The sequence below is a fragment of the Rhinopithecus roxellana genome, chromosome 13, assembly GCF_007565055.1.
Source record: "Rhinopithecus roxellana isolate Shanxi Qingling chromosome 13, ASM756505v1, whole genome shotgun sequence".
Classification (NCBI taxonomy): Eukaryota; Metazoa; Chordata; class Mammalia; order Primates; family Cercopithecidae; genus Rhinopithecus; species Rhinopithecus roxellana.
In genome coordinates this window covers 82,516,508-82,538,296 of record NC_044561.1, presented here as the reverse complement: position 1 = coordinate 82,538,296, position 21,789 = coordinate 82,516,508, and the positions used below count along the sequence as shown (strand labels likewise).

The 21,789-nt window shown below is 41.4% G+C and overlaps 1 protein-coding gene and 1 long non-coding RNA gene across 9 annotated transcripts in view; both read right to left on the bottom strand.

Moving 5' to 3' along the window:
- The window catches only part of RALGAPA2 (Ral GTPase activating protein catalytic alpha subunit 2), a 329,915-nt gene extending 320,396 nt beyond the window's left edge, over positions 1–9,519 (bottom strand). For 5 of the 8 annotated variants that reach the window (XM_030914151.1, XM_010369111.2, XM_030914152.1 and 2 more), the window contains exon 1: positions 9,249–9,518. In XM_030914151.1, the coding sequence (XP_030770011.1) occupies positions 9,249–9,354 (106 nt within the window). In that variant the 5' untranslated portion in view covers positions 9,355–9,518. Of the gene's footprint in view, positions 1–9,248 lie in introns of all 8 variants that reach the window. The other 3 variants (XR_004052562.1, XM_030914150.1, XM_030914155.1) reach the window with 2 other exon arrangements.
- A 1,479-nt stretch (positions 9,520–10,998) lies between these two features.
- On the bottom strand, positions 10,999–21,540 carry LOC115892638. The gene is made up of 3 exons (XR_004052500.1): positions 21,474–21,540; positions 11,611–11,768; positions 10,999–11,401 (listed from the first exon to the last, which is right to left on the bottom strand). It is a non-coding gene; the product is annotated as an uncharacterized LOC115892638 (long non-coding RNA).
- Between the last annotated feature and the right edge of the window lie 249 nt (positions 21,541–21,789).

Genomic DNA, 21,789 nt, shown 5'->3' with positions numbered 1-21,789 from the left:
CAGCCTACGTGACAAAGGGAGACTCCGTCTCAAAAAAAAAAAAAAAAAGATTACAACTACTTTTAAAATAGCTGTGGCTTTAGTTTCCAAAACAATACAAAAGACATAAAATGGTTATGAAACATCACTTTTCTGAAAATTAAGGCTAAAACCCTGAATTGAGGATTCAGAATGAACTCAGAAACAATCTACTAAGAATCTATATGGTCAATCCTTTAAATGACATAATCTTTCTAAAATTCCTATTTTAACTTTATCAAATTCTCAATTGCTAGATTTTGCTAGTGGATTCTGGATCCTCTCACCGGAAAATGCTATTTGTATTGATACATTCAGGAGGCTTTAACTATGTAAAATAACCTGTATTGGAGACCACCTAAAACACATTCACCAATAGATATTTAATAAATTTCTTTTATAATTAATATGAACTGATTGCTTAAGGTAGTAATTTGATTAAATAAGGATATGAGAAGACATTTTGCAAAAGTGTAAACAGGTACATGACTTTGAGATATCAACAGAGTTACATTTTACATGCGGTTAAGTCACAAGAAAGGCAAAAGTAGAAAAAATTAAAATGATCCTTTAACTCTGGAGTCATACCCAGCAGGGGGATGCTCTCACAGTGAAAGGCATAAAAGAAAGAAGACTATGGGCGACACGGCGGGTTCCTATGTCCCACCTTAGGTCCACTCTGGGGCACATGGTCATTGAGTGGAAGGGCATACCACATCTGTGCGACTTAAACTGGCCTCATTCTATATAGATTTTCTGCCTTCTTAGTGAATATTTAACATAAACGTTAAATGCATTTTTCAGTCACTCCCTAAGGAAAAAAAACAAAGCCTTCCAGATAACAGATGTCCTTTTTTTAAGAGGTTATGTGGCACAGAAGAGGGAGCAAGACATATTCAAGTTCCTATCACCACGAGTGAGAAAACTGGCTCAGCAAATGACTTCACCTGTTACCTTCACAGAGGGGACAGAAGCCATGATGTGAGAACTCCCTCCCTGTCCCCATCACCCAGCACCCCATTCCTACTTCCTTCAAGTGGCCTTAGAAGAAGAGGTGTCCCTCCTGTTAAGCCTGATCTCTCACCCCAGGCTCTCAATCTCACTGCAGATCACACCGTTCTGCATTATTATCCCCCGTTTCTTCAATTTCGCTCTTTATTAGTTACTTCTATATAAACTCAAATTCCTCCAGTTCTAAAAAAATATAAAAGTCAAATCTCCATACACACAAACACCTCCATGTTAGGTGTTCTTCCAACTGCAAGACCCAGAAACATGACTCAAGCTAGTTAACATGTTACCAGTTCCTGCAACTGAGCAGCTCAGGACGGACCTGGCAAAGACAGGGCCAAACTCAGGACTCATGGGCTTCTTCTCACTCTCCACCTCTCTATTGTCATTCCCTGTGAGTGTGGAATTCAATTTAAGGCATGTGCTCCCCACATGTTGGGAAAAACAAATGCCAGCAGCCCAGACTGTATCTTCAGGGCTTGCAATCCAAAGGAAGGGAGCTCTCTCTCTCCCAGCATCTAGGTTTCAAATCTCAGAGGAGAATGGGATTCTCAGACACTAAATGGGAAGAGACAGGATTTGGCTCCTCTTCTGCTTAGAACTCTCACTGGAGTCCCAACATCTACCTACACCATGGGATAAAACACTGTGCACTTAACTCCATGGTGCTACACACCATTACCTTTGCACACGTTCCTCTCTCTATAGTACCCTCATCCCCAACTTGTCCCCCAGTAAAATCCTTTATCCGTTATTCAAAACCTACTTCAGACCTAACCTCCCTAAAGAAGCACTGGCTGGTGTCTCCAGGAGGTCTTGCTGCTGTTCCTCCTCTGCACCTGTGCCCACCTCTATGGTTCCACCACACTCCTCAGTGCCACTCAAAACCCTCATGGTAAATTTCATTGTTTACATGGCTATTTCTCCTGCCAAACCATAAATCCTGGGCTTGTGCCTTATTAACATCTAAACACAGACTTACTTATGTCAGACATGCACGCGAACACATATGCACTCACACACTCTTTAAAACAATGCTTGTGACTTGATTTTTGTTGTTGTAGATACAGGGTCTTGCTCTGTCACCTAAGCTGGAGTGCAGTGGCACGATCAAGGTTCACTGTAGCCTTGACCTCCTGGGCCCAAGTGATCCTCCAGCCTCAGCCTCCCGAGGAGCTGGGGCCACAGCACATGCAAGCATACCCAGCTAATTTCTTCATTGTTTTGTAGAGAAGGGGTCTCACTATATTGCCCAGGCTGGTACTGAACTTCTGGGCTGATCTTCTCACTTAACTCTCGCAAAGTGTTGGGATTACAGGCATGAGCAATAGCACCCAGCTTGATTTATTTTTAACTTCAAGGACAAGATAATTGTTTAACACATTATATTAGTTATTCTTAATTTCACAGAACAATAATTTATATGTCTTCTTTTTAAAAAGTTTTAAAATTCAAATTGAAACCATTTGTTATTTTGAAAATCAAGGTTTTTTGTTGTTGTTGTTTTGCGGTTTTTTTTTTTTTTTTTTTTGAGAGTCTTACTCTGTTGCCCAGGCTGGAGTGCAGTGGTGCGATCTCTGCTCACTACAACCTCCACCTCCCAGGTTCAAGCCATTCTCCTGCCTCAGCCTCCCAAGCAGCCATGCCTGGCTAATTTTTGTATTTTTAGTAGAGATGGTGTTTCACCATGCTGGCCAGGCTGGTCTTGAACTCCTGACCTCGTGATCTGCCCACCTCGGCCTCCTAAAGTGTTGGGATTATAGGCGTGAGCCACCATGCCCGGCCAAGTTTTTTCTAAATAAAAAAATTATTTGTAGTTCTATCTTGATACTCAGTTTGGTAACCAAAGATCAGTACTCTAAACACCTAGTAAAAGTATTATGCCTGTCCACAAATAAAGTACTTACAAAATAAAAATCCAAATTATAAAAGTTTACAGCAAAATATTCTAGACCTACCAATTATCTCTCTTCTCAGAGTAAAAGATGGAAGCCAAACTTTTTTAGTATCTTAAACAAAACATCTGAGCTCGGACATTTACCCTATGTTCACTTTTCTCACATCAGAAGTCTAGACAACCTCAAGCCTTAGAGGCAGGGATGGTGTATTTGTGCTACATATACGTGTCCAAAGTTCCATTTACATTCCAGAGGTTATAAATGTAATTGATGAAAAAATAGCAAAGGAAGCATTATGACAAAATCACTTTGTACCAAACAAGGTCAACTGAGATAGACCATACTAAGACTGCCTGAAGAGTCTGAAATTACACCTCCCAGCTTTGTTCTAGTTGTAGAATGTCCACGTGGCATTAATGTCCATGCAAATATTTATCACCTGCTAGGCCTGCCAAGGTTACAGGGAAGGCAATGAACACTAAAACACTGGAGGAGACTGTTTATCGTCTGCCAACGCTCAAATCAAATATGATAATCCTAAGTCTCCCTAGAAAAATGCAGAAAAATGGACCAGAAAGAGAGAAGCCAACATCACAGCAACATTTTTGGGAGGCATGCAAACATTGCTGGAGTTTTGTTTCTATGTTATCATTCATTCTACTGGATAAATATATTTTCTGATATGTAAATTTCCTTTTGAATCAGATAACTAGCAGAAGCATAACATGGCCTTCATAATCAGATGAGTCTCAGCTTTCCCACTTGCTGGCAGACAAGTAGCTATTTTCACTGAGCTTCAGTTTCCTCAGCTGAGGAGAGGAACACTTCCTTTGTTACAGTTGCAAAAAGATTCAATGAGGTCATGATGATAAAAACCAATAAAATTAAACATATGATAGCATTCTATCATTTTATTAAGGTCCAGATCCCATGTCCCACACCCCTCAGACACGCCACTTGGATCTTGCCTTTTCTTAAACTCAAAATGGAGAACACCAAACTCATCTTTCCCATCCTTGCCCAGGATCCCTTCCCAATTGTTCTCACTCTGTAGATGACACTCCTATTATCCCAAATACCTACCACCAATTATCAAATTATAAAAAGGCATTTATTGGTAGTCAGATTACAGTGAAAATGGCAGCCTCAATCCTTGCTGCTAGCAGGGCCAATGGAGCAACACTTAGTAAAGCACTGTGAATCGTCATCAAATGTTCAAACCCAGCAATCTTACTTCAGTAAAATCTATTCTAAGGAAATATAGAAAAAGCTGCTCCTCAAGATGTTTACTGCAGTATTGTTTCTATCAGGAAAAGGGAAGGAAGAAAAAAAGGAAAGAAGGAAGGAGAGAAAAGAACACAATTTAACAATCCAGGAAATGGTAGGCTAAATTATGGGACACGGTCTTAACAAACGGTTATACTTAAAAATGAGAGGAACAAAACATGAAAAATGCTAATGATAAAATAAAAGACATTTAAAACTGTATGTCAATTTGTTCCTACCTAGAGAGAACTATATGACAATGCTGTGTTTTGCTCTCTTTGTATATACAGCATTTGTGAGAGATGGTTCTTTACTCTGGTCCAAACCTAGGTCACAATTTGACCTGAGTCTGGCTTATGATCCCCCAGCCAGCCTCAGCTTCTGCTTGTCAGGCTACTGTTCCACTCATTCCCCAGGACCCTACCCTACCCCTGGCCTATGCAGGACACTGTGGACATCCTCTGGGCAAAGGTCCTCAGTGCTCAACACCACACCTCGCTACTGCCCCACTGGACACAGTGAAAGTCAGGCTGGTTTCCTCACCCTCCTATGTCACTGCCACATTACTTCTGCCACCAGCTCTTCCATCTTCCCTTGGTTGGAATTGCCCTTCCCCTCTACTTTCCCAAATTCTAACCTTGCTCTGTCCAGTGTGCAGCCACTAGTGACATATGACTAATGAGCACCTGAAACACAGCTAGTGTGAACCGATATGTGCTGTAAATATACAATATACAATGAATTCCAAAACCTTTGTATGAAAAAAAGATGTAAAAATACTGATAGCATTTTATATTGATTACCTGCAGATATAATATATGTTAGAAACATGGACTTAAATAAAATGCACTATTAAAATTAATTTCATCTGATTCTTTTTACTTTTTAACATGTAGTCACTAAAAAAGATTAAAATTGCACATATGGCTCACATTATATTTCTATATAATATAAAATATAGTTCTAGTTCTACAGAACTAGTCTAACCATTCTTTGGAGCCCAGCATAAGTAAAACGTTGATATGATTTGGCTGTGTCCTCATCCAAATCTCACCTGGAATTGTAATAATCCCCATATGTCGAGGGCTGGGCCGGCTGGAGATAACTCAGTCATGAGGGTGGCTTTCCCCATACTGTTCTCAGGGTAGTGAATAAATCTCACAAGATCTGATGGTTTGATAAATGGGAGCTCCCCTGCACAAGCTCTCTTGCCTGCCACTATGGAAGACATGACTTTGCTTCTCATTCACCTTCTGCCATGATTGTGAGGCCTCCTGAGGCATATGGAACTGTGAGTCAGTCAAACCTCTTTCCTTTATAAATTACCCAGTCTCGGGTATATCTTTATTAGCAGCGTGAGAACAGATGACTACAAACCTCCTTAAAGATGCCCTTATTTTTGTGACATTCTTAATTATCTCTTTTGTTCTTTGAAATCCTATAATGGATTCTACCATATACCCGACCATCTAATTACATAACACACCATACATTTACTATTATTTTGTTATCTGTTCTTCTCACTATATCAATGCCATTTCTATATCCTAATCTGGGACTCAAAGTAAACACTCAACTTTTAATTAGACACACCATCTGGCCAGGCATGGTGGCTCATGCCTGTAAGCCCAACACTTTGGAAGGCTGAAGTGGAAGGACTGTTTGAGTCTGTGAGTTCAAGACCAGCCTGAGCAACATGGCAAAACCCCATCTCTACAAAAAATATAAAAATCTGGCAGGGCGTGGCGGCTCACACCTGTAATCCCAGCACTTTAGGAGGCCGAGTCGGGCAGATCACCTGAAGCCAGGAGTTCAAGACCAGCCTGGCCAACACGGTGAAACCCTCTGTCTACTAAAAACACAAAAATTAGCCAGGCCCAGTGGTACACACCTGTAATCCCAGCTACTCAGGAGGCTGAGGCATGAGAATCACTTGAACCCAGGAGGCGGAGGTCGCAGTGAGCCAAGATGGCACCAGTGCACTCCAGCCTGGGTGACAGAGTGAGACTCCATTTCAAAAAAAAAAAAATGAGCCTAGTGTAGTGGTGCATGCCTGTAGTCCCAGCTACTCCGGGGGCTGAAGTGGGAGATTACTTGAGCCTGGGAGGCCAAGGCTGTAGTAGTTGAGCCCAGGTCAAACTACTGCACCCCAGCCTGGACAACAGAGCAAGACCCTGTTAAAAAAAAAAAGACAGGGAATCTTTGCTGGAGCAATATGGTAATACAGAGGGTTTTGTGGTTTTTGTTTTGTCAACAGTGTAGGGAGAACTGGAAGTCACAGGACCTAACTGTTCTTTGTTCTTCCTCTAACATAAGTAAAATCTGCTCCATGTCTTGACGCAATGTGTCAAACTGGCCTGTGCCTCAGTTTACCCCTCTGTAAAATAAAGTTAATCATACCAGACCAGTCTATAATATATAGCCAGGCCAAAGTATCTACATCCAAATGGGAGTTATTACCATGGCACTAAGAAATACTCTACTTCCACAACTAATTTTATGTTTCTCACCCAGTTGTTTTAAATACAGACTACTTCTTAGGAAAGAGAACAAATCCATCACTGGTATCAAAAATAAGAAAGACCGAGAAAAATTACCTATCAAAATACTTGTCCAATCCTATTAATGGTGGGAGATATGTTGGGAAAGGAAACTGTTAAAGGTCTACTTCAAGCTGAAGTCATTTATTCATCATACCCACAATCATCCTTGAAAAGGCAAATATTACCATACCCATTTTACAGAGCAAAGAAACCAAGGTCAAAGACAGGCTATGTAACTAGCTCAAGTCATGAAGCTGCAGGCAGCAGGGACAGGCTGCAAATACCCAAGTCAGTGGCATAATCTTTGTATACTTAAAAAAAAAATCACTATTATCACTTCAAGATAAAATATATGAAAAGCAAAAGTGTCATATAAATACACACCTAAAAATACAATAGTAATTACTATTCATTTCTTTCAAATAGTTTCCTTGATCTTGGCTTAATTCCTAACTTTTAGTTCAAGAGGCCTTTGTTTTCTAAGCAGACTTCTTTTTGAGTAGCAACCAAACAGAATATGGGATTAGGTAGGAACTAGTGCATTAATGTACTATTTCTGAAGTCCTGAATAAATCACAGGAGCAAGTGAAAGTTTACATTAAATATTATGACTAGAACTCCTCAGACACATTTTACAAAAATCTAGTCCCTACAAAGATCACAGTAATAAACAAAGCAAACTGCGCCACTCCTCCCATAAGTATATCAACAAAAATCATACACCTAAGGAAATATAAAAGAACCTCTCCATGTTACAAAACAGAGGTCATGAAGAGTTCCCGGAAATGATAAAAGAAAGTTCCCTAAAATAAGAAACTACACCTTAGAGTGAACTACAATTCCACAAACTTGAAAAGAAACAACTTTCTCAGAATAGGAACAATGTACTGTGTGCTAAGAAGTAACCTGATCTAGGTTTACTTGATTCTGCCTTTATAAAATGTAGCCAACTTAATCTTGCAGACCTGGACAGAACAAAAGTGTAAATGCTAAAGCACAGAAAAAGTCTCAAAGTATCAAATGCTTTAAAACACAGCTCAACTCTCCTTTATCAAAAATGTCCCTGCAGTAGGTGTTAATCAGTCACTACTAGGAACTCCACACAATGCAACCTGTGTATTGTGCAACCTGTGAGTGCATGGTATCTACAGGAAGTAGAAAATTCAGTTTATCAAGAACACCACACTTCACTCTCAAAAGTCTTGAAAACGAATCCCTGTAACAGTAACTAATTTACATTTCATTTCAAACTGAACAAGTCAGTGTAACCTCAAGGAATGTGAGACTGTGAATAACTTCACTTGGCCAATTCAGGTGTGCTTTGGTTTGGCTTGGGTTCTTTTCCCCCTCAGAGGTAGAATATAAATAGAAATAATCAGCAACTTCTGATCTCATGAACAAGATCTTTATTTAAAATCCTCACATGTTAAATCATTTTATGCAATATTCTTTCAAGTGACAGACACATTAGCACTAGGCAATTTTTGTGAATTTTAGGACTAAAAGACACCTAAAAGAAACATAAGGCGTTCTTTCCTTCGCCACCAAAAACACAGGCAAGTGTATCTATAGACAGCAAAGGTGTTTTCATCCTAAAGAAAAGACTTAGGAGGCAAAAAATACAGAAAACAAAACATAGCCTAGGCGAACCAGCTACAGATCACATGCAGCAGGTGACAGGAAGCCTTGTGGACACTTCACAACCACAGGGGTGAGCTTCATCACAGGTCAACTCCAAGCCCACCTGAGCTCCTCAGAACTTCCACCCGGCAGGCCATAAACCAGAAGGTGGCAGACACCATCACTGTCACGCCGGTAATAAAGGAGAAGCAGCCTCCCTGAACCCAAGAAAACCACCCCTCTCTCCAAGCAGGAAGAGAAGGCCCCTTCACTCCAAGGACACAAAGAAACTGAAGCAGCCAAACCCAAAATAAAAATTAAATGTAAAAAGCAGCATGGGAAAACAGATGATAAATCTGCGCTGGGATCACTTGGAATCTCAGTCTATTTGGGGTCTCACACTCAAAAGTAAAAATAAAATTTAAAAGGAGGATGACAGAGACGAGAGCCCAATTAGGTCTGTGCTGGGTTCACTTGGGGTCTCGGTCTACTGAGAGTCTCAGACTCAAAAATAAAATTTTAAAAATGAAAGGGGGAGGTGACAGTTCAATGTGTGCGCGTGATGACCACTTGCGATCCAGTTCACTTGCTGGGAGGAGAGGGGACAGGTACCTCTGCGCCCGGCCTCCAGGTTCTCCGGGAGCGCAGGCGCCCAGCGAGAATCTGGGCTAAGTTTAACTCGAGGGCGACTGGAGCAGTGCCCGAGGGCCAGGCTGCGGCTTTCCGGAAACAAAGCCCCAGGGGTCCAAGCCCAGATCCAGGGAAGAGGGGTCGGACGCCCACCTATCCCCCTCCCCAGCCTCCCAGCCACCGACCCCTGCCCAGAAGGGCGCCTTCCCAGCAGGTGCCCCTACCCCGGTGCCCCGACCCCCGCGCCCGGCGCGCGCCTCACCCAGCAGCGCCCGCAGGTGCTTCAGGCGGGTCAGCACGTCCTTCTTCGGGTCCAGCACCTTCTGGGTGGACTTCTTCACATCCCCGTGGCTCCTTCGGGAGAACATCCCGCGGCAGGAAGCCCGGGCCCCGCCGGCGGGGCAGTAGGCGCCTGCGCCACGCGAATCAAAGCATAGGGTCGAGGCCGGCGCGTGTCGCGCGGGCCACTCGCCGCCCCCAGGCCGGCTGCTGCCGCCGCTACCGCCACCACCGCTGCCTCAGCTGTGGCTCCAGGAAGGAGGGGCGGGCCGGTCACGGCGAGGGGCGGGGCAGGAAGGCGGTGTCGACGCGGAACCGAAGGCCCCGCCCCTCGGGAGGTGCCGGTCGGCCCCTTGGGTGCTACGCACGCGCACACAGCCCAAACTCGCCTCGCGGGACACTAGCCCGTCCGCGCCAAAACTTAGAGGGGACGCGCTCAGAGTGCCGAGGAGGCGCCTCGAATCACAAACGAGCTGCTCTCACGCACACGTTGTACTACAAATCCCGAGATGCACCGCGAGACAGTCCTCCAATCAGGCTGGCGGCCTTCAGCACGATGGGAGTCAATGGACTGGCATTGGGCACGTCGCCCCGCCCTGCCGCGGGCCGCAAGTGCTCCTGGGAAATGAAGTTCTCCAGCGGGCGACGCGCTGTGACCTCCTTTCCAGAGTCGCAGAAGCGCAGGGCGGCCTCTGCCCGCCTTCTGCCCCGGCAGCCTAGATCGTCCGTAGCGTCACTCTATCTCCTGCGCGCCCATTCTATTTTCCTCTAGTGCAACGTGAACCGCGCACACACACACACACACACACACACATACACACACAAATCTCAGTGAGAAAAGTGTCAAGGCTTTTCAAATGCAAACTATTTTTAGGTTTAGCTTCTGGATTCCCACCAGGGAACGAGTCGAAGACCCTCTGACCGTGCCAAAATCGCAGCTCTAATTTCACACTAAGATGAGTGGCTTTGGCACTAAGGAAGAGCGTGCCCCGGTGAGGAGTTCAGCCGGCCCCTTGGTTCCTGGAACCTAACCTCACTTGGGGTATGGAGGTCGCTCGCTCAGAGGGCTCCTTGGGATTCTTGCCTGTTTGTAGGAAGGGTGTGGTTATCTGTGTTGTGCAAGCCACATGGCGATCCAGTAGCAGAACCAGAAATAGAACCTGAGGGATGTGACTCAGGCCTGTATACTTTTTAAAGTCAGGCGCCTATTCCCTGGGGCAAGACTTTGAGCTGGAAGATGGTCAGGAGATTTCTTACATTGTAGGATTGTATAGTGGCATCCTGATCCTGCAAGTTTTGACATCCTTTCAGCTTTTTCAGCAAGTACTTAAGGTAGAATCACGTGGTTTCCATCCAAATTGGGACAACACAACTGTCTTTTTCTCCTCTAGCTGAACTATAACTTGAGGGAAGAGACAAAGATTTACAGACCTTTGTATCTCCATCCCCGAGCACAGTATTTGGCCTGTAGGGTCACTCAATAAAAGTTCATTAAATGAAATACAATAAAAAGCTAAAGTAGTCCTACATATTTCAACCAGGCAGGCAAAAAGAAAAAGAAAAACTCACAGTTTTAGAGCATCTCTCTATTTTTAGACTTATGTAATATTCCTTTGTATGGACACATTCAGCAATAAAAAAGAACAGGCTACTGATAAACCCAAAAGCATGGATCACTCTCAGACCCAGAGATGAAAGCCCCATGTTCAAGATGATGGCAGAGTGGCCCTACCAGCCTGAGTTCCCAGATGACAACACACATCAGGACCACAAACCTCCAAAAGTGCTACAAGAGAGCAAAATAATGTCTTATCTTAAGGCATTTTGAGAATCTTTGTTACAGCAGTTGAGCTTGTATCTGATTACACATAGTAAATCACAATGTTCATTGCCCAATTCCTTTAGGAGAAGGTACCTTTCCTTACACTGACTGAAAAAATAGATATGCTTGTCTTAAGAAACTCCATTTTTTTTTTTTAATTGCAAAGCAAGCTGCCATCATCATCAAACATTTATTCAGCACCTCCAATGTGTGAGGCATGATTCTAAACCTTGGAGATAAAAGATGTGTAAGGTGCACACCTTCCTGACCTCCAATGCTTCCAATCCAGTTGAGGAGGCTGAGCGATTAGATACCTGTGGGAATAAATGACAGTGTACAGTGAACATGTGATACTGTCAAGCTTGGTAATGCCAGAAACAGGCATCTGTGCATATAGATTCATCTCACCCATTATATCTAGCCTTTACCCAGTAATGAAAATGTAGAACTCCAAATCTTCTCTTAAAAAGGAAGAAATATATAGTATTATTATCTTGGTACTTTTTCACCCACATGCACGTACCATATGGCTCTTCTTATTTTCTGTTGTTCTTTCTAAATTCGTTCCTGCTGGGCTGTGAACCCCTTGAGGGCTTCACTTGCTTTGTACTGAATTCTTTATCCCTGGAGTTATAGAGTGCCAAGTGTTATGCAGACATTAAGTGTTGTTGAATAAATGTCCTACAGTAATCAGCAAATAAGAACAATGAGATCAAAAGTTTAAAACTTGCAATGCAAATTAAAACTGCTCTGAAATACCATTTGAATTAGAAAAAACAAACAAACAAACAAAAAACCTCCACAGAGACAAGGTGTGATAACACACTCTGGTCTGGTGGTAAAGCTATAGAAAACATAACTGGTAGAAATGTTAGATGCTACAACTCCTGTGGAAGGAAATTTGGCAAAAATAAATATTTGCCTTTTGACCCAGAATTTCAATTTCTTTTTTTTTTTTCTGAGATGAAGTCTGGCTCTGTCGCCCAGACTGGAGTGCAGTGGCGCTATCTCGCCAGGTTCAAGCAATTCTCCTGCCTCAGTCTCCCAAGTAACTGGGATTACAGGCATGCACAAACACAGCTGGCTAATTTTTTTGTATTTTTAGTGGAGACGGGGTTTTGTCATATTGGCCAGGCTGGTCTTGAACACCTGACCTCAGGTGATCTGTGGGCTTTGGCCTCCCGAGGTTTTTTTTGTTTTTTTTTTTTTTTTTTTTTTTTTCCTTTTCCTTTTGACAGTCTTGCTCTGTCCCCCAGGCTGGAGTGCAGTGGTGTGATTTTAGCTCTCTGCAACTTCTCCCCCCCACATTCAAGCGATTCTCCTGCCTCAGCCTCCTGAGTAGCTGGGATTGCAGGCACGTGCCACCATGCCTGGCTAATTTTTGTACTTTTAGTAGAGACAGGGTTTCACCATGTTGGCCAGGCTGTTCTTGAACGCCTGACCTCAAGTGATCCACGGGCCTCAGCCTCCCAAAATGCTGGGATTACAAGTGTGAACCACCACACCCAGCCAGAATTTTGACTTCTAAGAATCTACCCTGCAGATATTATAATATATAACACAGGAAGGATTTTTTTTAAAACCCTAACATTAATGCCTACCTAAGTGGGATGGAGGATGAGGTGGAAAGGACTCAGTGTCCTCTCTGAGTATACCTTTTTATATTTTTTTCACTTTTGAGTCATATAAATGTTTTACATATTCAAAAATTGAAACAGAAAAAGACAAGCCTGAAAATAAAAAATAAACAGAAAAAATAAACCTAACAATATATGTAATTGGTAGCATAACTCTATGGAGAAATAAATATAAAACCATGCGTGGAAGCGTATTCCTTTCAGTACTATTTATAATAGCCAATGTAGTAGGCTGAACAGTGCCCACCCTTCCCCCAAAAAAGATATGTCTATGTCCTAATCCCTGAAAACTGTGACTGAGACTTTAATTGGTAAAAGGATCTTTGCAGATATAATAAGATCCTCGGTTATCTGGGTAGACCCTAAACCCAATGACAAATGTCCTTGTAAGAAACAAAAGAAGTGAAAACATAGAAACAAAGGAGAAGGCCACATGAAGGCCAAGGTAGAGACTGAAGTTATGGAGCCACAAACAAAAAGACCCTTATAGCCCAGAGAAACTGGAAGAGGCAAGAAAGGATTCCCCCCTGGAGTCTTCCAGAGGAAGCCCAACACCTTAATTTCAGACTTCAGGGTTCCAGAACTGTGAGAAAATAAATTTCTGTTGTTTTTAAGTCACCCAATTTTTGGTAATCTGTTGCAGCCATCCTAGAAAACAAGAGCTACCAGATACCAGAGAGAACCCTGTGATTGTCTAATAAGGTGTTTATATACACATACTTCTATAAGTGGCTAATTTAATCCAGTTCATCCACACAGTGTAGCACTATGGAGTACTATGCAGCTGTTTAAAAATAATGAGAAAATTTCCTGTGTACTGATTTGACACAATTTTCCAGATACATTGTTAAATATAAAAGGAGCAGAATATTAAAACTATTTTTTTCAAAAAGAAACACTGGAAGGATAAATAAAAAGCTAACATTAATTCCTACCTAAGTGGGATGGAGGATGAGGTGGAAAGGAATAAAACAGGGTCCTCTCTGAGTATACCTTTTTATATATTTTTTTCACTTTTGAACCATATAAATGTTTTACATATTCAAAAATTAAAATAGAAAAAGACAAACCTGAAAATCAAAAATAAATGAAAAAATAAACTCAACCATATATGTTATTAGTAGCATAACTATATAGAGAAAATAATTATCTCAAGAGATTTTTGAAAACAGTATTCTGATTGTGCCTCCTTGGAGGGATATATTCTAAGGGCAAAAAGATCTGCAAAGAATTAATAATTACTATTAAGAACCAAGATTTTCAGAGTAAGAGAAAGGAGATACAAAAATATCACATCAAAGAAAATGTGAAAACTCTGTAATACTAGATTTTACTTCAAATATCTATTTGAACTCACAATTTGAAAATACACACGTGTTGGCCGGGCATGGTGGCTCACACCTGTAATCCCAGCACTTTCGGAGGCCAAGGTAGGTGGATCATGATGTCAGGAGATTGAGACTATGCTGGGCAACATGGTGAAACCCTGTCTCTACTACAAATACAAAAATTAGCTGGGTATGGTGGTGCATGCCTGTAATCCCAGCTACTGGGGAGGCTGAGGCAGGAGAATCATTTGAACCAGGAAGTCAGAGGTTGCAGTGAGCCAAGATGGCACCACTGCGCTCTAGTCTGGCAATGAAGCGAGACTCCATCTAAAAACAAAACCAAAAAAAAACAAAAAACACATGTGTCAAGGTCATACACGAATGAAATGAATGAATAAAAAGAAGGCATACATTCTTTTCTATACAGATATTGGCTGGATGCAGTGGCCCATGCCTGTAGCCCCAGCACTTTGGGAGGTCGAGGCAGACGGATCTCTTGAGGTCAGGAGTTCGAGATCAGCCTGGCCAACATGGTGAAACCCCGTCTCTACGGAAAATACAAAAATTAGCCAGGCGTGGTGGCACGCACCTGTAATCCCAGCTACTTGGGAGGCTGAGGCTGGATTGCTTGAACTGGGAGGCAGAGGTTGCAGTGAGCCAAGAACACGCCACGGCACTCCAGCCTGGTCCACAGAGTGATAGTTCATCTCAAAAAAAAAAAAAAAAGAAAGAAAGAAAGAAAGAAAAAAGCAGATATGCAGTTGTCCAACAATATTTATAAAAAGACTTTTTTTTTTTTTTTTTTTTTTTTTTGGGATGGTGTCTTCCTCCGCTGCCCAGGCTGGAGTGCAGTGGCGCGATCTCGGCTCACTGCAAGCTCCGCCTCCTGGGTTCACACCATTCTCCTGCCTCAGCCTCCCGAGTAGCTGGGACTACAGGTGCCCATCACCATGCCCAGCTAATTTTTGTATTTTTAGTAGAGATGGAGTTTCACCGTGTTAGCCAGGATGGTCTCAATCTCCTGACCTCATGATCTGCCCACCTCAGTCTCCCGAAGTGCTAGGATTATAGGCATGAGTCACTGCGCCTGGCCTATAAAAAGACTTTCTTTCCCATATTGAATTAACTTGGAGCGTTGATCAGTTATCAATCAACTGTGTATGTATCTACTTCTGGATTCCCAGGGGTTCTGTTTCATTGATACAGTTGTTTAACCCTAGACCATTACCCCTCTGTCTTAAGCTTTATTGAAAGTCTTGATTTCAGGTAATGTATGTTATCTTTGTTCAAGATTATTTTGGTTATCTAGGTCCTCTGCAGTTTCATATAAAGTTTAGAATCAGTTTGCTTATTTCCTTAAAAAAAAAAAAATCTGCTGTGTGTTCTAGTTCTTCTGATCTCTGTAAGTGCCTAGAAGCAATCATCCCCAGTGGTAATGAGATATTGGTTTCCAAATACCATTCTCCATCCTAAGTAATCACGGTTCTTTTTGTTTTTTAATGAATTAATTTTTTTAAAAAATAGAGAGAGGGTTTTGTCATGTTGCCCAGACTGGTCTCGAACTCCTTGACTCAAGCAATCTGCACACCTCGGCCTCCCAAAATGCTAGAATTACAGGTGTGAGCCACCACACACAGCCATAATCAGAGTTCTTTAGAAAAATGGCTGATTCCAGGTCTGGAGCAAGGAAAATATAGAGAATACATAAAACTGTACTCAAAGGTCAACGGGAAAGACTCAAAACAAAGGAGTCTATAGCCAAATGTGGGATAATTTGATCGTCAAAAAGAATAATGACTGTGATTTATCGTAAATAAAAATTCAGTCCTAGCATGATGGCTCACACCAGTAAACCCAACACTTTGGGAGGCTGAGGCAAGAAGATCACTTGAGCCCAGGAGTTTGAGACTGAACTGGACAACATAGGAAGACCCTGTCTCTCCATAAAATAAAATTTTTAAATGTAATACATACATAAATAAAAATTCGGGAATTTATAATTATATTCAAAAGACTTTATTTATTTATTTATTTATTTTTTGAGACGTAGTCTTGTTCTGTGGCCCAGGCTGGAGTGCAGTGGCATGATCTCGGCTCACTGCAAGCTCCACCTCCCGGGTTCACACCGTTCTCCTGCCTCAGCCTCTCAGGTAGCTAGGACTACAGGTGGCTGCCACCACGCCTGGCTAATTTTTTTTTTTTTTTTTTTTTTGTATTTTTAGTAGAGACAGGGTTTCACTGTGTTAGCCAGGATGGTCTCAATCTCCCAACCTCATGATCCACCCACCTCAGCCTCCCAAAGTGCTGGGATTACAGGTATGAGCCACCTCACCTGGCCTCAAAAGACTTTTTTAATTTACTAGGTAAATATTTCAAGCAGAGGACATTTCTTATACCTTTGTTGATTTCAATAGACTTTCATCTGGCTAAAATCTCTTCTCAGTAACAAGTTGGAAACTTGACCTGAACTGGGTGTGTACTTTAAGATCCTAATCAGCCAGGCGCAGTGACTCACACCAACACTTTGAGAGACTGAGGTAGGAGGATCATTTGAGCTCAGTAGTTCAAGACCAGACTGGGTAATATAATGAGACCCCATCTCTACAAAAAATATCAAAAATTTAAAAAAATTAGCTACTCGGGAGGCTGAGGCAGGTGGCTTGCTTGAGCCTGAGGTGCAGTGAGCCATGATCCCACCACTGCACACCATCCTGGGGGACAGAGCAAGACACTGTCTCAAAATAAAAAAGCAAGTAACAAAGAAAAAGAAAAAAGTTCCTAACCACAGGACAGTGCAAAGATTTGTCATCTTCTGTCTTCATCACATACCAGAGAAGTATCATGCTTTCCTGATAATACCAAATTGGATTTGATTGTTCAGGAAAACAGTAAACATGACAAAGTAAGCAAAATGGGATGAGAGCTCAAGAAGGCCTCAATTCATTCATCAAATCTTCAATTTATTCATCACTAAACTCATCAATACCTGATGTTGTCTGGAGTAAAATTTCAGATGTTTTGTTTTTGCGTATAAATTCACACCAACGAAGAGTTATTGCTATGGCTAAATTGTGATGACCACAGTTTTGCAATTTCCCATTCTTTTCTATTGTACTGAAAATTGGTCTTTCAAGGCCTTATGTGACAACTGCAACCTGGATAATCTTTGAGATTAAATATTTGTCAAACAACTCTATAATTCATTGTTGCCAGGCTTGTGCCCATCACAGCGCCAGAGTCAACACTCAATCAATAATTGTTGAATGAATAAATTCATTCACTTACTTGCTCATTAATATCTCAGTATTGTAATTAGGGAATGTGTTCAGTACAATGTTTTCAAATTAATTAAATTTTTATGCACCTAAATTTTAAAATTCTACTCTTCTTTTCCTAGCACTTTTTCTGAAAGATGCCTTGGGCTTCCTGTCTGCTTAAGCAAATTACTCATCATTTGTGAAACCATAATGTATCCTTCCCCTCCCCACTCCAACCCCCTCTATCTTTTTCTAAATTGTTGTTACTACTTGCAACAAGGGAGAAATGCCTGGTAGGTCCTCCCCATCTAATGTCAACCATCTCTTTCCCAAACACTCAATCACTGCTATCGCAGACAATTTGTTTGCCTTTTTAACTTCAATAATTGGAATCATTCTAGATGCATAGAACTTTAAGCACTGTAGTTTCCAGATAACCTAAAAGTTACTGGATGAGGCACAGTGGCTCATGTCTGTAATCCCAGCACTTTGGGAGCCTGAAGCAGGAGATCACTTGAAACCAAGAATTCAAGACCAGCCTGGACAACTTAGCAAGGCTCCATCTGTACAAAAAAATGAAAAATTAGTTGGGCAAGGTAGCATGCACCTGTAGCCCTAGTTACTTGAGAGGCTGAGGTGCGAGGATAACTTGAGTCCAGGACTTTGATGGTGCATTGAGGTATGATCGTGCCACTGCACTCCAGCCTGGGTGACAGAGCAAAAATTTTGTCTCTAAAAAAGTAAAAAATTAATATAAAAATAAATTAAAAGATCTTGTGGCATGTGTGTTTGTGAGTTTCTCAGGTAAAACATGGCTAAAAGCATACAGAGTGAGTGGAGAAGAAAGACACAGCCTGAAAAGAGAAAAAAGAATGTCCCAGAGGAGCTTAGCAGGCTTAAAAATATTCTCCAAGTAGACAGTGATGTCTTAATGAAAGACGTTCAAGATAGCAACTGTGGTGGTGCCCAAACATTGACGTGGGCTGGGTGCAGTGGTTCAGGCCCGTAATCCCAGCAGTTTAGGAGGCCAAGGTGGGAGGATTTCTTGAGGCTGGGAGTTGGAGACCAGCCTGGGCAACATGGCAAGACCCTGTCTCTACAAAAAGTTAAGAGAATTAACGGGGTGTGGTGGTGCGCTCCTGTAGTCCCAGTTACCAGAAGTCTGAAGAAGGAGGATCACCTGAGCCCAGGAGTTCAAGGCTGCAGTGAACAATGCAGTCCAGCCTGAGTGCCTGGCGCCACTGCACTCCAGCCTGAGTGATCCCGTCTCAAAAAAGAAAGAAAGAAAGAGAGAGGAGAAAAGAAAAGAAAGAAAGAAAATACAATGTCAGATAAAAGATGAAAAAGATGAAATGAAAATGGAAACTGAGATTAAGAGAAACAAAAAGACTTCGAGACCAGAATGGACAGTACCAAATATGGATTAACCAAACGCAAAGCAAGATAAAAGAAAGGGGACAAGCAAACCAAATGCAGTGAAGGCAGAGAAGGGTTTGGTCTGGTAGACCCTTAAAAATTTGGGGCTGGGGCTGGGCGCCATAGCTCATGTCTGTAATTACAACATTTTGGGAGGCCTAGACAGGCAGATTGCTTTGAGCTCAGGAGTTAGACACCAGCCTGGGCAACATGGTGAAACCCCATCTCTACAAAAAATTACAAAAGAAATTAGCCAGTCTTGGTGATGCGCACCTGTAGTCCCAGCTAGTTGGGAGGCTGAGGCAGAAGAATCGATTGAACCCAGGAGGTTGCAGTGAGTTGAGATCATGCCACTACACTCCAGCCTGGGTGACAGAGCAAGATCCTATTCTAAAACAAATAAACAAAAATTTGGAAAATGCCACGAGACAGATGATTGAGTAGAATGTATACAAATGCATACTTTCATTTCAGCTCCCATCAAATGAAAACTATTTCTTTTCATATTTTAACTTGGCCTTTTTTATTGAATTCAAACCCAACGTAACTCCTCAGGTTTGTTTTGGGAACTTGAATAAAATATTTTCTTTGGTGCATGAAAACCACACTGATATTTTAATTGGATGCTACTCAATATTCAGGTATCAAGCATCAAAATTCTGTCATGTATTAATTGTTGTATTACAACTAAGTAATTATAGTCAGGAAAAATAGAACAATGATGTACTGACAAATTTTCTTAACTCAGATTTAAAGAAAGCTGTTATGTAAGCATATCAGTTATTTTAAAAAAGCAAAGAAGTTATAAAAATATAACATTTTGGGAGACCGAGGCAGACAGAGAACTTGAGGTTAGGAGTTCAAGACCAACCTGCCCAACATGATGAAACCCTGTCTCTACTAAAAATACAAAAAGTAGCCAGGCATGGTGGTGCATGCCTATAATCCTGGCTACTCAGGAGACTGAGGCAGGAGAATCGCTTGAACCCAGAAGGTGGAAGTTGCAGTGAGCTGAGATCGCGCCACTGCAATCCAATCTGGGGGATGGGGCAAGACTCCGTCTCAAAAATAATAATAATAATATAACATTAGTGGATCTTATAAACAATGCTTGTGTGGAGTTTTGATTCTGTATAATTCAGAATAAAAAATAAATTTCAAAAATACATTAAAAGTTGCTGCATTTTATTTTTCGATTTTTCTTTCATCAGAGAGTTTTTTTAGCTTGGGAGGATTTACTTTTTCAGACTGACAAAAATATCTTGTGCTTGCATGTTAATCCCAATTATCATGAATATTATGTTAATTTGAGTGTGTGGGAAAATTCCATTTTTAGCCACAAATTTTCCTATTGGGTAAGCTCATTGTGTCTGTCCTTAGGAGCAAGATCTTTTAGGATGTCATGCATGCTGTGTCCTCATCTGGATGCCACTTTGCAATCTGATTTTCTTTTTGCTTTTTCTTTTCTATTTTAAACAAGGCCTCCCTCTGTCACCCACGCTAGAGTGTAGCGGCATGATTGTAGCTCCCTGCAGCCTCAAAATCCTGGGCTCCAGTGAGCCTCCCACCTCAGCCTCCCAAAGCACTGGCACTAGAGATGTGAGCATTTGATCCTTGTTTTCTATAAAACAGAAACTATAGTCCAATAAATTCAAGGTTTTTTCTTGTATCAGCTTCACCTTGGAATTTTGATCTAACATCTCCTCAATATCTATGTCGTGTCTGAGAGTATATACCTACCTAAAATTCCTAAGAAAGAAAGGGCAATAACACTTCATAAGAACGATACCCTTGACTGGCACCGTCGCTCACGCCTGTAATCCCAGCGCTTTTGGAGGCTGAGGTGGGCGGATCACCTGCGCTCAGGAGTTAGAGACCAGCCTGATCCACACGGAGAAACTCCATCTCGAATAAAAATACAAAATTAGCCGGGTACGTGGCGCATGCCTGTAATCCCAGCTACTCGAGAGGCTGAGGCAGGAGAATCACTTGAACCCAGGAGGCAGAGGTTGCAGTGAGCCAAGGTCGCACCATTGCCTTCCAGCCTGGGCAACAACAGGGAAACTCCATCTCAAAAAAAAAAAAAAAAAAGAATGAGACCCTAATGTCTCTCTTTTCCAGATGGTACTATATCTGTATACACTTAAAATATATTTTATCTCCAAAAATATCTCCTATTAGCTTACTTTATAACAGGAAACTACTAGTTTTTTTTCTTTCCAAATATCTGTCAAGCAAGAAAATTTCATACTTTGAACTTGACTATAAATCATTTTATATGAGAATATCTCTTAAGGCAGACTTTTAAAAGTTTTTGAAAATGTACTAGCCGTTTTGACATGTCTGATGGATGCCTGGTAACAGAGTAATGCCTGAGGGAAAAGAAGACCAATCATTTTTCTAGATTTATTCAAGCAGATGTATTCACAGCTGTACATTTCAACCACAATGTCATCTGCTTTGGATATATTTTCATTTTTTAATCATCAGAGCAGTATCAATATATCAGCACTGAATCATGGATATACATCAACATTAGAAAAATATAACCCCAAGGGTACATACCATGAGAACATTTATAAGTAAAAAAAAAAAAAAAAAACATATCTCTGAATGATAATGTTGGGAAAATCAGGAATCGTGGAAACTGTCTAAGCAGTAAATAAGACTGAATAGAAGACGATTCACAAAGTCTAGAGAGAGATGACGTTACACAAGGTGAGGAGTCTGCAAAAGTTTGTTCATTACCTCACACTGTCCCTGGTAGACAAGGTGCCACCATTAGGTTTAATATTAGATGAGATGTTCTCCTTGATTTAGAACTGGGTGTTAGATTTTCTAAAAACAAAAACAGATAATGGAATGTCAACGAAAACTATTCGTTCAAAATGGAGACATTCATCACATAGTTTGTTTTATTTGGTAATTCCTATAATTTTCTAGAAAAATATCTCAAAGTAATTCTTGGGAAACATAGTAATTGTTGGGAAACATAATACAATAATACAAATTTTTTACTAATCCAAATATGAATCCACATATATGTCTTAAACTGAGACTCTTT